This window comes from Mustelus asterias, chromosome 17, assembly GCF_964213995.1.
Source record: "Mustelus asterias chromosome 17, sMusAst1.hap1.1, whole genome shotgun sequence".
Lineage (NCBI taxonomy): Eukaryota > Metazoa > Chordata > Chondrichthyes > Carcharhiniformes > Triakidae > Mustelus > Mustelus asterias.
Window position 1 is genome coordinate 72,156,900 of NC_135817.1, and position 21,862 is coordinate 72,178,761.

Below are 21,862 nucleotides of genomic sequence, written 5' to 3' on the forward strand. Positions count from 1 at the left end.
AAGGCTGTGCCCCCGCGTCCTAGTCTCCCCTGTTAATGGAAACAACTTCCCTACGTCCATCCTATCTAAGCCGTTCATTATCTTGTAAGTTTCTATCAGATCTCCCCTCAACCTCCTAAACTGTCATCATATAGTTTCACGACACATGACAGCGCTGAGCAGAAACTGATAGCCAAGTTCCGCACACATGAGGACGCCCTAAACCGGGATGTTGGATTTATGTCACATTATCAGTAACCCCCACAGCTTGCCCCTGGTCGTGCATAATCTCACCCGCTGTTCTGTCTGGAGACAATACACATCTCTTTAACCTGTGTTTAATGTTCCCTCCAACCACATTATCTGTACCTTTTAAGACCTGGCTGGCTGTAGAGATTTGCATTCTAATTAGTATTCTGTAACTTGATTTCTGTGTCTGTGCACTGTTGGAGAACAGAGACCACTCCATCTGACGAAGGAGCAGCAAGCTCCGAAAGCTTATGGTATTTGCTACCAAATAAACCTGTTGGACTTTAACCTGGTGTTGTGAGACTTCTTACTTAATTCGCCAGCCAGCCTGCAGAGGGAGCTACTGAGCATGTGCAGACCTCTGATTCTGCACATGCTCAATAGCAACTGCAGGCGTCTGACAGAGAGAGAGAGCTGTCAGGCCCCTGCTACTGCAACCTGCCCCCCCACCGCAATCGCAGAGGACCCAGGCCAATCGCAAATCCCATGGCATATAGGCAGCCCCGACGCCGCCCAGACCGATTGGCCCCCCCCTTCCCCGATCTGATTCTGTTGCAAAGCGGCAGCAGGGTCCACCTCCCTCCCCCTGCCACCCCCCCCCCCCCCCCCACCGGGCCGCCCCTTCATGCCCCATCCTCATAGGCTCCACCCCATAGGCTCCACTCCCACAAGCCCATCCCCAAAGGCCACGCCCCATAGTCCCTGTTCCTATAGTCTCCGCCCCCTGGCCCTGTCTGGGAGCAGTGTTAAGGTGCCCGCTGGGCATTGCCAAGGTGACAGGCTCACAGTACACCCCCTCCCCGAGGGGCCTCAATGGCGGGCTCCCGGTTCCACCGATGAGGCCAACGGGACTGTTCCCCGTTCGTGGGGAGCAGGTGTTTTCCTCACCAGAGAGAACCTCTCCTGACAAGGCAATAAAGGCAAGAGAGCCCGGATGATTGGGTGCTGGGCTCACTAAACACATGCAAATCAGAATTTCAATATATTTAAATAAATTATTCAGCCTGTCGCCCATTTCCAGCGACAGGCTGACCATGCCGGAAATCTGGCTCGCGTCAAATCATGAGAACTGAAAAATTGGGTTCTGAGTTCTTGACTCTTGCACGATTTTGCCAGCTCGCTCTGCCCATCAATGTTTGGGGCAAGCTGGTAAAATTCTGCCCTATTTGTTCACAATCAATTGGCCCAATTTTACCATCGCGTTGCACCTGTTTTCGGGCGCAAACACTTGGTAAAGTCAGGCGTGAGGCGAGTAGCACAATCTGCACCCGCCTCCACGCCATGTCCTTCACCAAGGCCCAAAAATGGCCACGATTGGGACCACGCTCGAAACAGGCCGATGGCCATTTAAATGCGTTTGCTTGCATTTAAATTGACTTAATGAGCTGCACGCCCAACATTACTGGTACCTCCCCCTTTACCACCGTGTTCGCCAATCCGGAACCGGCGTGAAACAGACATGCTCCATGAAAGACCGATTTGGGAGGGTTAGTAAGGAGTGTCCAACAGCTCTCTGCTTGAGATTGGTAGGAGGCGGGGGGTGTTCTGCTGCCACTCTGCCTGAGATCAGTGGGGTGAAGGCGTGTCCACTGCCACTCTGTCTGAGATTGGTGGGGGAAGGGGGGAAGGGGCCATGATCGGTCTGGGTGCCGGAGGGGTGGGGGGATAAGGGGGTCAGTAATGTTGGGGGGGCTGGGTCAATGTCTGTGGGGGCCAGGAGGAGGCATTATCCGGCCTAGGAGTGATGTGGCAGGGGAGCAGCATTCCATCATTTTTTTTGCGCATGTGCATTTGGAGGCTCCGATGGGAGCTGCAGGATTTCGGGCACATTAAGCCCCACCCACAGCCTTGTGCAGCGCGATTCAGAATCACTGAAATTTTTGCAGGCAGAGTGTGTATGGGGACGCCTGAGAACGGGACTAAAAGTCGGATTTGAAACACTCCCAGTTTCAAGTCCGCCCAGCACTTAGAATCAAAATGGTGAAATCGGGCCCAATGTGTTCACAACTCAATCTTACTGAGTGGGATTATTGGCGTTCTTCGAGGAATTCTGGAAAAAAAAACTGATGACACCAAGGATTCAATCAACACAATGACCTTCATGGAACAATCTTCAACCTTTTTAATTGAACCAGTGGAACTTCAGCCTACAGCAGTTGAGGAAGTTTATTTAATTAGTAGAAAGCTCCTTTCTTTCACGGACACACCATCCACTAGCCTTCGGGAGTTTGAGTTGGGTAGCAACCGTAGTTGTAAAAAAGGAAGATCTGGAAATGTAAATCGTTAAAAACGTAGTTTCACATTGTTGTTAAAAAGTAGATAGCATACTTGTTGAGGGGGAGGGGGGGACTGTAGAATAAAATCTGTCAAGTAACTGAGAACCACACCTTGAATCCACAGGTCAGAAGAATCATTCCAAAACAATGACTGTGTAAAAACCACTCTCAATTATTTAGTGGATTTCCCTTATTTCGACATCACTTTCAATCTGGTGCCATCTATAGCAGGTTTGTGGTGACTGACCACAGTCAAGAAAGTGAAGTAACAATCAGCCAGATTGATGAATATTCACAGACAGTGGACCAGGAAGTAAAAAGCAAGGATAGGTCATTTTATATGAAGTGAAAGAAAGATCGGGACATCCACCTGAAGTTGAGACAGAAGTATAAATAATCTTTTAAAAAATACATTAAAAAAATTATTTTAAAGCTTGGATTTTTCTTATCATGGAGGGAATGGCACTCCACATTTATAAAATTAGTTGTTCGGAGCCAGAGAGTTGTTCAGCAGTAGTTTTAACATAGGAGATCATCAAAAGTTCTGTTACAGCTCAAACAAGGTGTTATGTATGTTGGGCCTAGCTCCTTTAAGGGAACAGGTCAGGTGACCTGGGTGTGAGGTGAGCTGTTGGGATTCGCTCTGATTGGGCAGTCAATGTTTGGAGTGAATAGACTGAATAAAAGATCTGTGTTCCCTGCTGCTTGTCTGTGGAGTAGTAGTTGATGAGATTGTTCAGTATTCAGAGATATAAACACAAGGCTTAACATTTTTAATGTGTTTTTTGACAGTGAGGACTGTGTTCAAGAGGCCAGAATTAGAGGAGCACAGATATTTCAGACAGTTGTGCAGCTGAATGAGATTACAGATGTGGAGAAAGCTGAGGTCATGGGGAGATTTAAAAAGGAGAACTTGAAAATTGAGGTGTTGTTTAATCAGAAGTCAAGGTAGCTAGCGAACACCAGAGTAATGGATAATGGAACTTATGGACATGAGCAATAGAGATTTGGAGGATCGGAAGTTCACAGATGGTAGAAAGTGGCAGACTGACAAGGACCAGTAACTGTAGTTGTAAAAAAGGAGATTTGGAAATGTAATGTAAATAGTTAAAAACGTAGCTTCACATTGTTGTTATAGAGTAGATAGCATACTTGGGGGAAGGGGAGGAGTGTGGAATAAAGGGCTAACAGAATGCTTATGCTAATATATTTTGTAGATAATGCTGTATCACTGACATCAGTTGGCCATGTGTTCATTTACTCTCATTATAGAGAGGGATTGGTATACCAGGCTCAGGAGCAATGTATCTACTCTGTAACCCGTTTGGATATAGTACTAATAAACATGTGCTAAGCAAATACCAGAGCGTGATTAAAGTCTGTCAAGTAACTGAGATTCACGCCTTGAGTCCACAGGTAAGAAGAACCATTCCGAAACAGTGACCTCGTAAAAACCACCCACAATTATTTAGTGGATTCTATTTTGACATGAATAAACAAATTCCAAATCAATTTGTTCCCATTCCTCATACTTTGATGCTCAAGAGCCAGCCAGTAACCTGCATCCTTGTGGAAATTGCATCCAATCTGTGCAGAGTGGGTCTTGATTTCCAGAAATAGTCAGATAGCAAGGAAATTGACCACTTTACAAAGACCAGAAGATTTAAGCACCTAAAACTGTTATTTTTTTTGTTGCAAAAATGGACACTTGAGTAATTAATTTGCTAATAGTACTGAACTAATATTACTGCTACAATGTGGAGATGGTAGTTTTTTTGTACAAAAACAAGGTTAGAAATGGTACGCACAGCTGATTTAAACAGGGCTTTTAAAACTGGCAATTTTAAAACCTTAGCATTGGGGCTTGTATGCCTTTTTTAATGAGCACATGAAGAGGCACTTGATTGAATCAGTGTCACTGAGTGTTTATTACTGCTGGAGGCATGTGTATTGATGAATTGTGTACAGCTCTGTGTCTATTACTATAGGAGAGTGTATCAGCAGGTTGTATACAAGGCTGTGTAATTACTATAGTAGAGAGAGTATTAGTAAATTGTATACAAGGCTGTGTTGTTACTATAGGAGAGAGAGTATCAGTGAATTGTGTACAATGCTGTGTTACTCTTTATCCTATAGTAATAACAGCAAATTGTGTACAAGGCTGTGTTTATTAGGGGAGAGTATCAGTGAATTGTGTACAGTTCTCTATTAGGAGTGTATCAGTAGATTATATGTAAGGTTATGTTGTTACTATAGAAGAGAGTGTATCAGTATATTGTGTACAAGGTACAAGGCTGTGTTATTACTATAGTAGAGTATCAGATTGTATACAAGGCTGTGTTATTACTTTAGGAGAGTATCAGTAGATTGTATACAAGGCTGTGTTGTTACTATAGGAGATTGTATCTGTAGATTGCATACAAGGTTGTGTTATTGCTATAGGAGAGTATCAGTGAATTGTATACAAGGCTGTGTTGTTACTATAAGAGAGTATCAGTGAATTGTATACAAGGCTGTGTTGTTACTATAAGAGAGTATCAGTGAATTGTATACAAGGCTGTGTTGTTACTATAAGAGAGTATCAGTGAATTGTATACAAGGCTGTGTTGTTACTATAAGAGAGTATCAGTGAATTGTATACAAGGCTGTGTTACTATAGGAGAATATCAGTATACTGTTTACAAGGCTGTGTTATTACTATAGGAGAGAGTATCAGTAGACTGCTAAAAGGGTGTGTTATTACTATAGGAGAGAGTATCAGTAGACTGCTAAAAGGGTGTGTTATTACTATAGGAGAGAGTATCAGTATACTGTTACAAGGCTGTGTTATTACTATAGGAGTATCAGTATACTGTTTACAAGACTGTGTTATTACTATAGGAGAGAGTATCAGTATACTGTTTACAAGGCTGTGTTCCTACTATAGGGGAGAGTATCAGTATACTATTTACAAGGCTGTGTTATTACTATAGGAGTATCAGTATATTGTTTACAAGGCTGTGTTATTACCATAGGAGTATCAGTACACTGTTTACAAGGCTGTGTTATTACTATAGGAGAGAGTGTCAGTATACTGTTTACAAGGCTGTGTTATTACTATAGGAGAGAGTATCAGTATACTGTTTACAAGGCTGTGTTATTACTATAGGAGAGAGTGTCAGTATACTGTTTACAAGGCTGTGTTATTACTATAGGAGAGAGTATCAGTATACTGTTTACAAGGCTGTGTTATTACTATAGGAGAGAGTGTCAGTATACTGTTTACAAGGCTGTGTTCCTACTATAGGGGAGAGTATCAGTATACTATTTACAAGGCTGTGTTATTACTATAGGAGTATCAGTATATTGTTTACAAGGCTGTGTTATTACTATAGGAGTATCAGTATATTGTTTACAAGGCTGTGTTATTACTATAGGAGGGAGTATCAGTACACTGTTTACAAGGCTGTGTTATTACTATAGGAGAGAGTGTCAGTATACTGTTTACATGGCTGTGTTATTACTATAGGAGAGAGTGTCAGTATACTGTTTACAAGGCTGTGTTATTACTATAGGAGAGAGTATCAGTATACTGTTTACAAGGCTGTGTTATTACTATAGGAGAGAGTGTCAGTATACTGTTTACAAGGCTGTGTTCCTACTATAGGGGAGAGTATCAGTATACTGTTTACAAGGCTGTGTTATTACTATAGGAGAGAGTATCAGTATACTGTTACAAGGCTGTGTTATTACTATAGGAGTATCAGTATACTGTTTACAAGGCAGTGTTATTACTATAGGGGAGAGTATCAGTATACTGTTTACAAGGCTGTGTTATTACTATAGGGGAGAGTATCAGTATACTGTTTACAAGGCTGTGTTATTACTATAGGAGTATCAGTATACTGTTTACAAGACTGTGTTATTACTATAGGAGAGAGTATCAGTATACTGTTTACAAGGCTGTGTTCCTACTATAGGGGAGAGTATCAGTATACTATTTACAAGGCTGTGTTATTACTATAGGAGTATCAGTATACTGTTTACAAGGCTGTGTTATTACTATAGGAGGGAGTATCAGTATACTGTTTACAAGGCTGTGTTATTACTATAGGAGAGAGTGTCAGTATACTGTTTACAAGGCTGTGTTCCTACTATAGGGGAGAGTATCAGTATACTGTTTACAAAGCTGTGTTATTACTATAGGGGAGAGTATCAGTATACTGTTTACAAGGCTGTGTTATTACTATAGGGGAGAGTATCAGTATACTATTTACAAGGCTGTGTTATTACTATAGGAGTATCAGTATACTGTTTACAAGGCTGTGTTATTACTATAGGAGAGAGTATCAGTATACTGTTTACAAGGCTGTGTTATTACTATAGGGGAGAGTATCAGTATACTGTTTACAAAGCTGTGTTATTACTATAGGGGAGAGTATCAGTATACTATTTACAAGGCTGTGTTATTACTATAGGAGTATCAGTATACTGTTTACAAGGCTGTGTTATTACTATAGGAGAGAGTATCAGTATACTGTTTACAAGGCTGTGTTATTACTATAGGAGAGAGTGTCAGTATACTGTTTACAAGGCTGTGTTCCTACTATAGGGGAGAGTATCAGTATACTGTTTACAAAGCTGTGTTATTACTATAGGAGAGAGTATCAGTATACTGTTTACAAGGCTGTGTTATTACTATAGGGGAGAGTATCAGTATACTGTTTACAAGGCTGTGTTATTACTATAGGGGAGAGTATCAGTATACTGTTTACAAGGCTGTGTTATTACTATAGGAGTATCAGTATACTGTTTACAAGACTGTGTTATTACTATAGGAGAGAGTATCAGTATACTGTTTACAAGGCTGTGTTCCTACTATAGGGGAGAGTATCAGTATACTATTTACAAGGCTGTGTTATTACTATAGGAGTATCAGTATACTGTTTACAAGGCTGTGTTATTACTATAGGAGAGAGTATCAGTATACTGTTTACAAGGCTGTGTTATTACTATAGGAGAGAGTGTCAGTATACTGTTTACAAGGCTGTGTTCCTACTATAGGGGAGAGTATCAGTATACTGTTTACAAAGCTGTGTTATTACTATAGGAGAGAGTATCAGTATACTGTTTACAAGGCTGTGTTATTACTATAGGAGAGAGTATCAGTATACTGTTTACAAGGCTGTGTTATTACTATAGGAGGGAGTATCAGTATACTGTTTACAAGGCTGTGTTATTACTATAGGAGGGAGTATCAGTATACTGTTTACAAGGCTGTGTTATTACTATAGGAGGGAGTATCAGTATACTGTTTACAAGGCTGTGCTATTACTATAGGAGGGAGTATCAGTATACTGTTTACAAGGCTGTGTTATTACTATAGGAGAGAGTATCAGTATACTGTTTACAAGGCGGTGTTATTACTATAGGAGTATCAGTATACTGTTTACAAGGCTGTGTTATTACTTTAGGAGAGAGTATCAGTATACTGTTTACAAGGCTGTGTTATTACTATAGGAGAGAGTATCAGTATACTGTTTACAAGGCTGTGTTATTACTATAGTGGAGAGTGTCAGTATACTGTTTACATGGCTGTGTTATTACTATAGGAGAGAGTGTCAGTATACAGTTTACAAGGCTGTGTTATTACTATAGGAGAGAGTATCAGTATACTGTTTACAAGGCTGTGTTATTACTATAGGAGAGAGTGTCAGTATACTGTTTACAAGGCTGTGTTCCTACTATAGGGGAGAGTATCAGTATACTGTTTACAAAGCTGTGTTATTACTATAGGGGAGAGTATCAGTATACTGTTTACAAGGCTGTGTTCCTACTATAGGGGAGAGTATCAGTATACTGTTTACAAGGCTGTGTTCCTACTATAGGGGAGAGTATCAGTATACTGTTTACAAAGCTGTGTTATTACTATAGGGGAGAGTATCAGTATACTGTTTACAAGGCTGTGTTATTACTATAGGAGAGAGTGTCAGTATACTGTTTACAAGGCTGTGTTCCTACTATAGGGGAGAGTATCAGTATACTGTTTACAAAGCTGTGTTATTACTATAGGAGAGAGTATCAGTATACTGTTTACAAGGCTGTGTTATTACTATAGGAGAGAGTATCAGTATACTGTTTACAAGGCTGTGTTATTACTATAGGAGGGAGTATCAGTATACTGTTTACAAGGCTGTGTTATTACTATAGGAGGGAGTATCAGTATACTGTTTACAAGGCTGTGTTATTACTATAGGAGAGAGTGTCAGTATACAGTTTACAAGGCTGTGTTATTACTATAGGAGAGAGTATCAGTATACTGTTTACAAGGCTGTGTTATTACTATAGGAGAGAGTGTCAGTATACTGTTTACAAGGCTGTGTTCCTACTATAGGGGAGAGTATCAGTATACTGTTTACAAAGCTGTGTTATTACTATAGGGGAGAGTATCAGTATACTGTTTACAAGGCTGTGTTCCTACTATAGGGGAGAGTATCAGTATACTGTTTACAAGGCTGTGTTCCTACTATAGGGGAGAGTATCAGTATACTGTTTACAAAGCTGTGTTATTACTATAGGGGAGAGTATCAGTATACTGTTTACAAGGCTGTGTTATTACTATAGGAGAGAGTGTCAGTATACTGTTTACAAGGCTGTGTTCCTACTATAGGGGAGAGTATCAGTATACTGTTTACAAAGCTGTGTTATTACTATAGGAGAGAGTATCAGTATACTGTTTACAAGGCTGTGTTATTACTATAGGAGAGAGTATCAGTATACTGTTTACAAGGCTGTGTTATTACTATAGGAGGGAGTATCAGTATACTGTTTACAAGGCTGTGTTATTACTATAGGAGGGAGTATCAGTATACTGTTTACAAGGCTGTGTTATTACTATAGGAGAGAGTATCAGTATACTGTTTACAAGGCTGTGTTATTACTATAGGAGGGAGTATCAGTATACTGTTTACAAGGCTGTGTTATTACTATAGGAGGGAGTATCAGTATACTGTTTACAAGGCTGTGTTATTACTATAGGAGGGAGTATCAGTATACTGTTTACAAGGCTGTGTTATTACTATAGGAGGGAGTATCAGTATACTGTTTACAAGGCTGTGTTATTACTATAGGAGGGAGTATCAGTATACTGTTTACAAGGCTGTGTTGTCACTGCAGTCTCCTGCTCAATGAGCATTGCTGACTCACATGACAGCGGACACTGTGCGCGTGCGCGGGCTGGGTGCCGGCGGCCGGCACTCTGCTCAGTCGGGTGGAAGATGTCGGGTTGTCGGTTGGTTTTGATCCTGTTCCTGATCACCTCCCTCCGGGGGTCGGGCGCGATCCCCCCTCACGATGAAGTGGCCCGCATGGCCCGGTACATAGTGCATGCCTGTGACTGGGGCTCGGTGGCCACCATCTCCACACACCCCCCGGTGACAGGGCGGCCTTTCTCCAACATCTTCTCGGTGAGCGATGGGCCGCTGGGGAAGGGCAGTGGGCAGCCCTATCTGTACCTCACCCCACTGGAGATCTCAGTGCAGGACATGGAGGTAAGAGGCTGGCCGCTGCAGCACACAGAGCAAACACTGCACCTCTCTCCAACTCTCACTGAATCCCTGTCTGAGGAAATAATGAGCAAAGTTAAACTTTTATTTATTAGTCACAAGTAAGGCTTACGTTAACACTGCAATGAAGTTACTGTGAAATTCCCTTAGTCGACACACCCCGGCGCCTGTTCGGGTCAATGCACTAAACCATCACGTCTTTCGGACTGTGGGAGGAAACCGGAGCACCCGGAGGAAACCCACGCAGACAACATGTAGATTCTACAACAAAAATTATCCAAGTCGGGAATCGAACCCCGGTACCTGGTTAGCAGCAGCAGCGCTAACCACTGTGCCACCATGCTGCCCACTTTGTATTAGCATAGAGTGAAAAATATTGTTTCTTGCGGGCTATATAGACAAAGCATACTGTTTATAGAGAAGGAAACCAGAGAGTGCGGAATGTAATCTTACAATCATTGCTAGGGTGTTGCGAAAGATCAACTTAATGCAAGGTAGGTCCATTCAAAAGTCTGATGGCAGCAGGGGAGAAGCTGTTCTTGAATCGGTTGGTACGTGTCCTCCGACTTTTGTATCTGTTTCCTGACGGAAGAAGGTGGAAGAGAGAATTGTGGGGTGCGTCTGGTCCTTGATTATGCTGGCTGCTTTACTGAGGCAGCGGGAATCATAGAAAATCATAGAAACCCTACAGTGCAGAAGGAGGCCATTCGGCCCATCGAGTCTGCACCGACCACAATCCCACCCAGGCCCTACCCCCACATATTTACCTTCTAATCCCTCTAACCTACGCATCCCAGGACTCTAAGGGGCAATTTTTTTTTAACCTGGCCAATCAACCTAACCCGCACATCTTTGGAAGTGTAGACAGAGTCAATGGATGGGAGGCTGGTTTGCGTGATGGATTGGGTTACATTCACAGCCTTTTGCAGTTTCTTGCAGTCTTGGGCAGAGCAGGAGCCATACCAAGCTGTGATACAACCAGAAAGAATGCTTTCTATGGTGCATTTGTAAAAGTTGGTGAGAGTCGTAGCTGACATGCCAAATTTCCTTAGTCTTCTGAGAAAGTAGAGGCGTTGGTGGGCTTTCTTAACTATAGTATCGGCATGGGGGGGGGGGGGGGGGACCAGGATGGGTTGTTGGTGATCTGGTCACCTAAAAACTTGACCCTTTCTCGACCCTCTCTCGACCCTTTCTACTTTGTCCCCGTTGATGTAGACAGGAACATTATCTCCTCGATGCATCCTGAAGTCACCGACAATCTCCTTCATTTTGTTGACATTGAGGGAGAGATTATTGTTGCTGCACCAGTTCGCCAGATTCTCTCTCTCATTCCTGGACTCTGTCTCATCATTGTTTGAGATCTGACTGCTATGGTGGTGTTGTCAGCAAACTTGAAAATCGAGTTGGAGAGGAATTTGGCCACAGTCATAGGTGCATAAGGAGTATAGTAGGGGGCTGAGAGCACAGCCTTGTGGGGCACCCACAACAGTGTGGGAGAAGGACAGGGAAATGGGACTTGGTAGAATGCTTTTTCAGAGAGCCAGTTCAGGCTCGATGGGCTGAGTGGCCTCCTGCACTGTAATAATTATGTGCAAATACCAGTTATGGTCAGTTAGCAACTTTTTAAAATTATACTGATTTAAAAAAAAATATTCTGACACTTCGTCAAAATGTTGCCTTATTGTCAGCAGCAAATTATTACCATCACGCAGTAAATGCAAAGTAAGATTAGAATAAGAAAGGAATATACTGTAGGGCATTTTCACGTACATTGGAAGTCTCAAAGCACTTTCCAGCCGACGAAGTACTTTTGAAGTGTAGTCACTGATAGTGTGGCAACCAATTTGTACACCGTAAGCTCTCTCAAACAGCAATATGATAATGACCAATTATCTGTTTCTGTGACATTGATTGAGGGATAAATATTGGAAAGGACATTGGGTATAACTCCCCCTCAATATAGTGCGAAGGAATCTTTTATGTCCACCCAAGGCAGGGAGATAGAACCTCAGTTTAACGTTGCATCTGAAAGACAGCACCTCTGACAGTGCAGCACTTGCTTAGTACTGCAGTAGAGTGTCAGCATTCATTTATTTTGTGTTATGGATGCCATGGAGCACGATGTGAACCCAAAACATTCTGATTCAGAGGCAGTACCACTCACTGATTCACAACACTTGGATACTAATTTGGCAGCTTAGTTATGTTAAAATTTATAATTGTAGTTTATGTTTCATTTAAGTTGTGCATTGCTTGTAGTTGTTACGATGTAAGTGGTGCTGAATGCATACAATTTCTTAATATGATCCAGAAGTTTAGAAATGTAAGAGTTTAACGACAGTGTTGACAGTGTGGGGACAAAAGTAGACAAATGTGTGAGGAAAAGAATGGCCATGAGAAATAAACTTGAGACCCAGAATATTGGGGAAAAGCTGCAAATTTTAGGGGAAAGGGAAAAAAAACAGGAAAGTTTCACAGTTTCAAATCCCTGGGAAGAAAGTTTTAAATTCAAAATAAAACTTTTTCAATTGTTTTGAAAAAAGCATTTTACAAAAATCAGTTGACGTGGCCATCTTAAAAGGCTGCACTTTGCTGATAACTACGTTGGTGCAAATTTAAAGATTAGCAGCAATCCTGAAAGTTTGCTGAGTCAGTGTGAGTCAGTTCTTTTGGGTATAGATTTCCTCTGGTAACTGATCAACCTTCAGTTAAATCATGAATAAATACTTTGGGAAAATATATTTTGCATGGAATTGAAATGTTTCAATTAAATTGTCAATATTGACCTGGAATTGTAGAGTAATTGAGTCATAGAGGTTTACAGCATGGAAACAGGCCCTTCGGCCCAAATTGTCCATGCTGGCCTTTTCTTTAAACCCCTAAGCTAGTCCCAATTGCCAGTGTTTGACCCATATCCCTTCATACCCATCTTACTGATGTAACTGTCCAAATGCTTTTTGAAGGACAAAATTGTACCCCCCTCTACTACTACCTCTGGCAGCTTGTTTCAGACACTCTCCACCCTCTGTGAAAAAATTGCCCCTCTGGACACTTTTGTATCTTTCCCCTCTCACCTTAAACCTCTGCCCTCTAGTTTTAGACTCCCCTACCTTTGGGAAAATATATTGACTATCTAGTTGATCTATGGCCCTCATTATTTTATAGACCTCTATAAGATCACCTCTCAGCCTTCTATGCTCCAGAGGAAAAAGTCCCAGTCTATCCAACCTCTCCTTATAACTCAAACCATTAAGTCCCAGTAGCATCCTAGTAAATCTTTTCTGCACTCTTTCTAGTTTAATAATATCCTTTCTATAATAGGGTGATCAGAACTGTAAACAGTATTCCAAGTGTGGCCTTATCAATGTCTTGTACAACTTCAAGACGTCCCAACTCCTGTATTCAATGTTCTGACCAATGAAACCAAACATGCTGAATGCCTTCTTCACCACTCTGTCCACCTGTGACTCCACTTTCAAGGAGCTATGACCTGTACCCCTAGATCTCTTTGCTCTGTAACTCTCCCCAGCGCCCTACCATTAACTGAGTAAGTCCTGCCCTGGTTCAATCTACCAAAATGCATCACCTCACATTTATCTAAATTAAACTCCATCTGCCGTTCATCAGCCCACTGGCCCAATTGATCAAGATCCCGCTGCAATCCGAGATAACCTTCTTCACTGTCCACTGTGCCACCAATCTTGGTGTCATCTGCAAACTTACTAACCATGTCTCCTATATTCCCATCCAAATCATTACTATAAATGACAAATAACAGTGGACCCAGCACTGATTTCTGAGGCACACCGCTGGTTACAGACCTCCAGTTTGAAAACATCCCTCTACAACCACCCTCTGGCTTCTGTCATCAAGCCAATTTTGTATCCACTTAGCTATCTCAGCCTGGATCCCGTGAGATTTAACCTTATGCAACAACCTACCATGCGGGGTATCTTGTCAAAAGCCTTACTAAAGTCCATGTAGACAACATCACCTGCACTGCCCTCATCTATCTTCTTGGTTACCCCTTCAAAAAACTCAATCAAATTTGTGAGACATGATTTTCCACTCACAAAGCCATGCTGACTGTCCCTAATCAGTCCTTGCGTCCCTAAATGCCTGTAGATCCTGTCTCTCAAAATACCTTCCAACAACTTACCCACCACAGATGTGAAGCTCACTGGCCTGTAGTTCCCAGGCTTTCCCTGCAGCCCTTTTTAAACAAATGTACAATATTTCCCACTCCCCAATCTTCAGGCACCTCACGTATGACTATCGATGATTCAAATATCTCTGCTAGGGGACCCACAATTTCCTCCCTAGCCTCCCACAATGTCCTGGGATATACTTCATCAGGTCCAGGGGATTTATCTATCTTGATGTGCTTTAAGAATTCCAGCACTTCCTTCTCTGTAATGTGTACACTCCTCAAGACATCACTATTTATTTCCCCAAGTTTCCTAACATCCATGCTTTTCTCAACAGTAAATACTGATGAGAAATATTCATTTAGGATCTCACCCATCTCTTATGGATCCGCACATAGATGACCTTGTTGATCCTTAAGAGGCCCTACTCTCTCCCTAGTTATGCTTTTGGCCTTTATGTATTTGTAGAAGCTCTTTGAATTCTCCTTTGCCTTATCTGCCAAAATAATCTTGTGTCCCCTTTTTGCCCTCCTGATTTCCCTCTTAACTCTACTCCTACACCCCTTATACTCTTCAAGAGATTCACTTGATCCCAGCTGCCTATGCACGTCATATGCCTCCTTCTTCATGACCAGGATCTCAATTTCCCGAGTCACCCAAGGTTCCCTACTTCTACCAGCCTTGCCCTTCACTCTAAGAATAATGTGCTTACCCTGAACCCTGGTTAACACACTTTTGAAAGCCTCCCACTTACCAGCCGTCCCTTTGCCTTCCCACAGACTCCCCCAATTAACTTTTGAAAGTTCCTGCCTGATACCATCAAAATGGTTGGAGAGCACATTTTCAAACTTTATAGGTGATACAAGACTTGGAAATGTAGTAACCAGTGAAGCAGAAATAGCATGAAATAGACAGACATTAGACAGGTGAGATTGATGCAGAGAATTGAAGTGATGCATTTTCGGAGAAAGAAATGAGATGGGGTAATAAATGCTAAATGATACAAACTTAAATGGAGTGCAAAAATAGAGACCTGGTTGTGTTTCACGTACGTGAATCTTTTGAATGTTGCAGGACAAGTTGATAAATCCATTATGCATATGAGATTTAAAGAAACTTGGAGTTCAAAAATAAGAGTTAAATATTTATAGACGGATTAAACCTTTATAAATCAGTGGATGATTTGTAACATCACTCACCTGATGAAGGAACAGCGCTCCGAAAGCTTGTGCTACCAAATAAACCTGTTGGACTTTAACCTGGTGCTGTGAGACTACTTACTGTCACTGGATATTGTGTTCCCATTTTGGGTACCACACTTTAGCAAGGATTTCAGGGCCTTGGAGGTACGATAGAGGAGAGTTCTTGGAATTCTAGCAGAGATGACTTTAGTTATTGGAGACACTAGAAGTTGGGGTTATTCTCCTCGAGTGCCGAAGGCTAAAGGGAGGTGTCAAAATTGAGGGATTTCTGAAAGTGCTGAAGAAACTGTTTCTTCTGATGGGATGGTTAGTAACCAGAGGACATTAAGATAATTGACAGAAGATCAGGTGCAGGATAGTAAGTATTTTTATGCAACGAGTGATGATTTGGAATGCAGTGCCCAAAAGGGTGGTTAAAATAAATTCAGTAGTAACTTTCAAAATGGAATTAGATGCATACTTGGAAAAGGAAGATTTTGCAAGACTGTGGAGTAAAGATGGAACTAATTAGAATTAGGATGGAATTAATTTCAAAGATTTAGAACAGGCATGATGGACTAAACATCCTTCTGTATTTATGAGATTCTACTTGCTGGATGTAAATCACTATGAATAATTTGACATTTTGATTTCAATTCAATGTTATTGCCTCATTTTTAAAATTTTATTGTAGGTGAATGCCGAAGCATCCCTGGCTATGTCTTTGGCAGAGACGGACTACTGTCGGAAACAAAAGTTTGATCCCCAAAGTCCACTTTGTTGTCGAGTGATTCTCTCTGGAACAATTATGACGGTATTTTGCAATTTAGTGTGAGAAATTCTGATCCTTCTCCTTAACCCTCTGCTTCCTTCTATTACTCAGCAAAATCTCCCTGGTTTGACAGGGACACTTTCTGTTCCTGGTTCTCTGTTAGTGCATTCCAATTGAGTGCCGAGAAACATGCCCCACTGACAATATTGCCTCCCACAGGAGTGGATTGAGGGAATTCGGTGAATTTCCTGTAAATTGAACCTGCATTTCACCATTTCGTGCAAATATTTGATGCTTTGTGCTGAGAGTTTCTTTTTTATAGACGCTTCTTCCAGTTGTGTGTAAATAGATCTTGAGACAGTTTTGTAATAAAGACAGAGGCCAGAATTCTACTGTCCCTCTCGCCACAGGAATCGGAGCAGATGAGGGGCGGACCATGGAAAGATCCGTTGACCTCGGGCAGGATTTTATGATCTCAGGGCGAGCGAGGCCATAAAGCCCCGCCCGCAATGTTTGTGCATTTGCATCAACCAAAAATATCCATTCGAACCGCGTGCCACAATTTGTGATTTCACAATATCTTCAGACATTTCCGGAGAGTGGTGAATGTGTGGAATTCACTACTGCAGAAAGTAGTTGAGGCCAAAACGTCTTGTGATTTGAAGAAATTAGATATAGCTCTTGGGGCTTAAGAGATCAAGGGATATGGGGGTGGGGAAGAGGGGATCAGGATATTGAATTTGATGATCAGCCTATTAAATTTGATGATCAGCCATGATCAAAATGAGTGGTGGAGCAGTCTCGAAGAACCAAGTGGCCTACCCCTGCTTCTATTTTCTATGTTTCCCCTCATCAGTTGCATGGCAGCCACATTATGATCTTGTTATGAGTGTGAGACAAGTTGGGTGCAATTTCTTGCTAACTCTGATCTGCGATACCGCCCTAAGCATGGTAAATAGAAAAATGCTCTCTTGAATAACTATTTCAAGCTTCCCTAAGATTATGGAGGGGATGAATTTTCTACATTAATTCTTTTAGGTGAACAAGACTGAAATCGATTTTGCCAAAGAGTCTCTCTTCAGCCGACATCCAGCAATGCCTGACTGGCCGCACGACCATGGCTGGTACTTCGCCAAGCTCAACATTACCAACATTTGGGTCCTGGATTACTTTGGTGGAATCAAAACGGTGACACCAGAGGAGTACTATAGCGTCAAGCCTGAATATGAAGGAAATTTGACGGGTAAAACTTTCCTACCCTCTAACAGTTTGTAGCGATGGGTTGGATCCTGCTAGATGGCGCAGTCCTTGTGCATGTGTTCCAAATTTCCAAACAGAAAAGCAAAGCCAGTAGTTATTCATAATATGACAACTCTGCAGGAATTTTGAGTAAACTGAATTTTACTTTTGTTCTCTTTTAAAAGGAGCAGCAAGTATAAATTTGTTTTTGGAATCACAAGCAGCGATGATTATCATGATTAATATATTAATTAAAAATAAGTAGTGCATCCCTCCATTTCCTTTACCTATTTCTCATGTGACAGAACTGTTACATTTTGCCCCAGCTGATTTGAAGAGAGGAAATACTCTGTTTTTAGAATGTTACCATAAAGAACTGCTTAAAGTAGCACATAAAAATAAGAAAAGTTTGTACTTGAGCAAATCACGGCTGCTTTCAAATGCAGAACTTTGAAACCGCTCTTGATATTTTTATTCAATGATGCCATGGTACCCAGTCTTCCCTTCTAACCGTATGGTGTGTGTGCTCCACTTGCTAACATCTTTGTAGAGAACCAGTGAATGTGTTGTGTGTCAGTGACTTTCTGTTTGAGATGAAGTTGTGCCAGTATTTCTTTCAACTTGTTGTTTTCTGTAAAATGTTAGGCGCCGCAGATTTTGACGTCGTAATCTGGGCCTAAAATAATATTAACAAAGTGCCTGGATCTTAGTGCAGCATTGCTGAGATAACTCCACCTTGGTGTCAGCTCCAACTGTTGTCCCACTGGGGGCTCCTTCAACATTTACAGCATGCTGTGGCAGCACATTATTGGGCAGCAGTTGTTGAAGTAGCCCAATCTATTCAGAACCCCAAAATATTCATGGTGGAAGCGAAGTCTGAGTTTGGAACCTTGATAAATAGGGGCCTCTTATAGTCCTCGCTCAGTTTGTTCAGGCTAAACTGAAGTTTGTGGACTTCTGTAAATGTCAACCCCTCTGGTATGCTGTGCGTGCAGCGGAAATGTATTTAAATATTTAGTATACTTAGTGATTGCATGAACTGCTGAGCTGAGAAACTATTTATAGGCATGCCTCGTGAGCTGTCCCAGCACTTTTGTTAATTCACTCATTCTAGAATTCTGCATTTAAGCCTTCTACAATGCTACCTGCACTTAGACCTCACGTGCTGGACATTTCACCAAATACTCTTTCCTGTAAATCCTGTGCTGGTGCTTAGCACCTTGGGGGGTGGCCTTGTGGGTTGCTTTGAAGCTGCTCGTTTTTCCCTGATAACAGAAGTTCTTAACTTAGAACACCACATTTTAGAGTAAGACACTCCTTGAAGTGGAGCTTTCAGTTTGATGTTGCTGCTGGCTGGCATTTGCTCATGTTGGCAGCCTGCCATTCAGTCATCTAGGTCCCTGCTGTAAAATTCCATCTCTAAGCAAGTCTGCCCCTCCTCTCATTTAAAATCAACCCCTTTGCATTCCTTGGCTGTGCTATCTGTAAAGGTACCTCCAAAGCAGCCTTGGGAATGTTTTAACTTTGTACCTCATTCCCCATGTGATTTTGACTTGAGAAGCAATTCCTTATGATGAATCCATTTAAAGACCCAGTAATTGACTTGAAAAGTAGTTTATTTATTAGTCACAAGTAAGGCTTACATTAACACTGCAATGAAGTTACTGCGAAATTCCCCTAGTCGCCATAATCCGGCACCTGTTCGGGTCAATTCACCTAACCAGCACGTCTTTCAGACTGTGGGAGGAAACCGGGGGACCCGGAGGAAACCCACGCAGACACGGGGAGAACGTGCAATCTCCACACAGACAGTGACCCAAGCGGGAACCCGGGTCCCTGGCACTGTGAAGCAGCAGTGCTAGTCACTGTGCTACCTTGCTGCCTCTAGTTAATTCTAGCAGATTAGTTCTAGCAGATCTAAAATGTGCACGAACAGCATAATATATTTTTACATTTGATTCAGTTGGCACATGTTCATTGAAGCTGGAGTTTGAAAGCATTGTAAAGGAGTAACAGAGATTATACCTAATTTGTGATCTGCATGAACTCATTATTGTATCTCTCCCTTAATACAAATTTACTCGTCTTTAATTTCATTGTAATATCTGGTTGCTTGTTCTAGGAGGAAAAAAATCATGAATGTTGACGATCAGAATACTGGATTTTCTAGCTTACCCTCAACTTAACACTGCTGCAACAGAAAAGGAGTTTGTGCTGCAAATGCTACCTTGAACCAATTAAAGAAACCAATCATTATAAATGATCTTGCATAGTTTGTAGTATTGCTGGAATTGTCTTGCAATTTTGAGCATATTACAATCATGCTTTGTCCTTGAGCTGTGAGATTAAGTAACATTATTTTCGGGTTTGTAATTGTAATTATGTCTTTTTGTACTTCAATGCACTAAAATCCTACATGTAATAAGTTGGGACAAAATTTCTTATTAGATTTTTCTGTAAACAACTATGTATAAGGTTGAGAACAAATTAAGATATTTACATTGCTTTGATTGCTCTTGAAATATCTCCATAAAGGGATATTCTTTACAAATTTAGTTAAATATAACTATCTCAGGAAAAATGCAAAGCAGGGGGAAGCAAATTGATCCCAAAATACCGAAATCTCTTTGTTTGTGTGCATTTTGATATTGCATGAGAAAATACTGCATTTGAAACATTTGTCACAAATGCCTATTTTTGATTAAAAATGTAAATCCTGGGACTAAAGTTTTTATTTCTATCCTTCTAAACATTAATTTGCATGTGGTTTCGGTTCTTCTGTCCCACTATTGTCTTTCTCCAGCAGTCTGTTTTATTGAAGTGGGCACAGCAAAGTTTAGATGATTTCTGTTAAGAGCATAAAATTGGTGCAGGAATAGGCCATTCGGCCCACTAAGCCTGCTGTGCCAGTCAGCAAGATCACAGCTGATCTGATTATGTGGCCTTAACTCCGCTTTCCCACCTGTCTGCCCAAAGGCCATCATAAGGAGTACCCCTACTGTAATGAAATGGAAATCTTCTTTCTTTAGAGTAAAACATAGAACCATAGAAGATAGGAGGAGGCCATTTGGCCCTTCAAGCCTGCTCCGCAATAATTATTACAATAATGGCTGATCATCCAACTCAATAGCCTAATCCTGCTTTTTCCCCATAATCTTTGATCCCATTCGCCCCAAGTGCTATATCTACCCGCCTCTTGAATATGAATATGAATACATGAAGCATATAACTTAAGTTCTGATTCACTAGGAATTGATTTTTACATTCATTTGGGAAGCCTGTGTTGTGCCTGCCGCACAGTCTGTTTTAACCCTTATACGGTGGACAAAGAATTGTGAGTAGACTTCTTGTAAGTACAACCAATATTTATTTAAAACACACCCACCCAACCAAAAATAAGTTATCTTACAGAAAATACTAAAGTTCAAGTCCAACACTAGACCTTGACTTAACTTTGCGTGACTGGCAAGTACCCAGGCAGATATTGGCCTTTATCTGTGCGCTGGTCTCTGTAGTCCTCTGTGAAGTCTGGTCTGACACTCTGGCTCTGGTTTTCCTTCTCAGGTGTGGTGGCTCTCCTCATGCTGGTCATTGCTGGTGATGCTCGTTGTTGTAGCCCATTCATGGGGTCAGAGAGAGAGAGAGAGAGCTTCTTCTGTTGCGCATCCCTCCTTGGTTTTGTATCCTTTTGGGTGGTCTCCTGATTCTTGTCAATCGATCAGGGCTTGATCATCCTGATTGATAAGAGTCCAATCAGGTGCTGCCACACCGATCTCTGGGTGTGTACCCAACGGCCATGTCTGTAGGTGCTCGGGGTAAGTAGGACACACATCTGTCTCCCAAATAAGGGATTACGGTGCCCCTATGCCTGGTAAACAATCCAGTTTGACCAGAAAGTCCCTTTTGTCCTGGAGATGGCCCATATCCTGTGTATTCAGTCATCTGAGCTACAGCCTGTTTCTGTCTGTCTTTTAGGCTGCAACTTACTGTTTTAGTTCTTGCCCAATTGTCCCAGAGTGCTTTACAAATCGCCATTTTAGGTGGCCCGTTTGGTCACAGTCCCCCCTTTGATCCTGAACGCGAAGCGTGATGGATCACAAACTCAGGATCAATATCTGTGAGGAATTCCCCAGCAACTCAACAGTCAAGCAAGGCCCAGGTATTGGCATGCACAGTAATAACACATCCCTACAACATATTTACCTTCCAGAAGCTACAGACAGCAAACGTTCTGCTGTTAACCATGAATTACAAATAACTACACGTTCTAAAACAAAATCATTATAATAAGCCAATTACAAATAACCAAGCATTCAAAAACAACATTACAATAAGTATTCGCGAGTCCAGGGTACATTCCGATATTAAGAACTTCAATTGTCCGTTAGTGCAAAGAACAATCCGGTGGGTTCTCTGTAAACGTTCTGCTAATGAATTAGAGGGGACCGTGATTCAAGGGCGGACCCCACATCTT

At 41.7% G+C, this 21,862-nt stretch overlaps 1 protein-coding gene across 1 annotated transcript; it reads left to right on the forward strand.

Annotated features, from left to right (window-relative positions):
• The first annotated feature begins 9,620 nt into the window (after positions 1-9,620).
• creg1 (cellular repressor of E1A-stimulated genes 1) lies at positions 9,621-20,107 on the forward strand. The gene is made up of 4 exons (XM_078232962.1): positions 9,621-10,033; positions 16,072-16,191; positions 17,188-17,392; positions 19,511-20,107. The coding sequence occupies exons 1-4, from the start codon at positions 9,671-9,673 to the stop codon at positions 19,525-19,527; spliced, it is 705 nt and encodes a 234-aa protein (XP_078089088.1). The 5' UTR covers positions 9,621-9,670; the 3' UTR covers positions 19,528-20,107.
• The last annotated feature ends 1,755 nt before the right edge of the window (positions 20,108-21,862 follow it).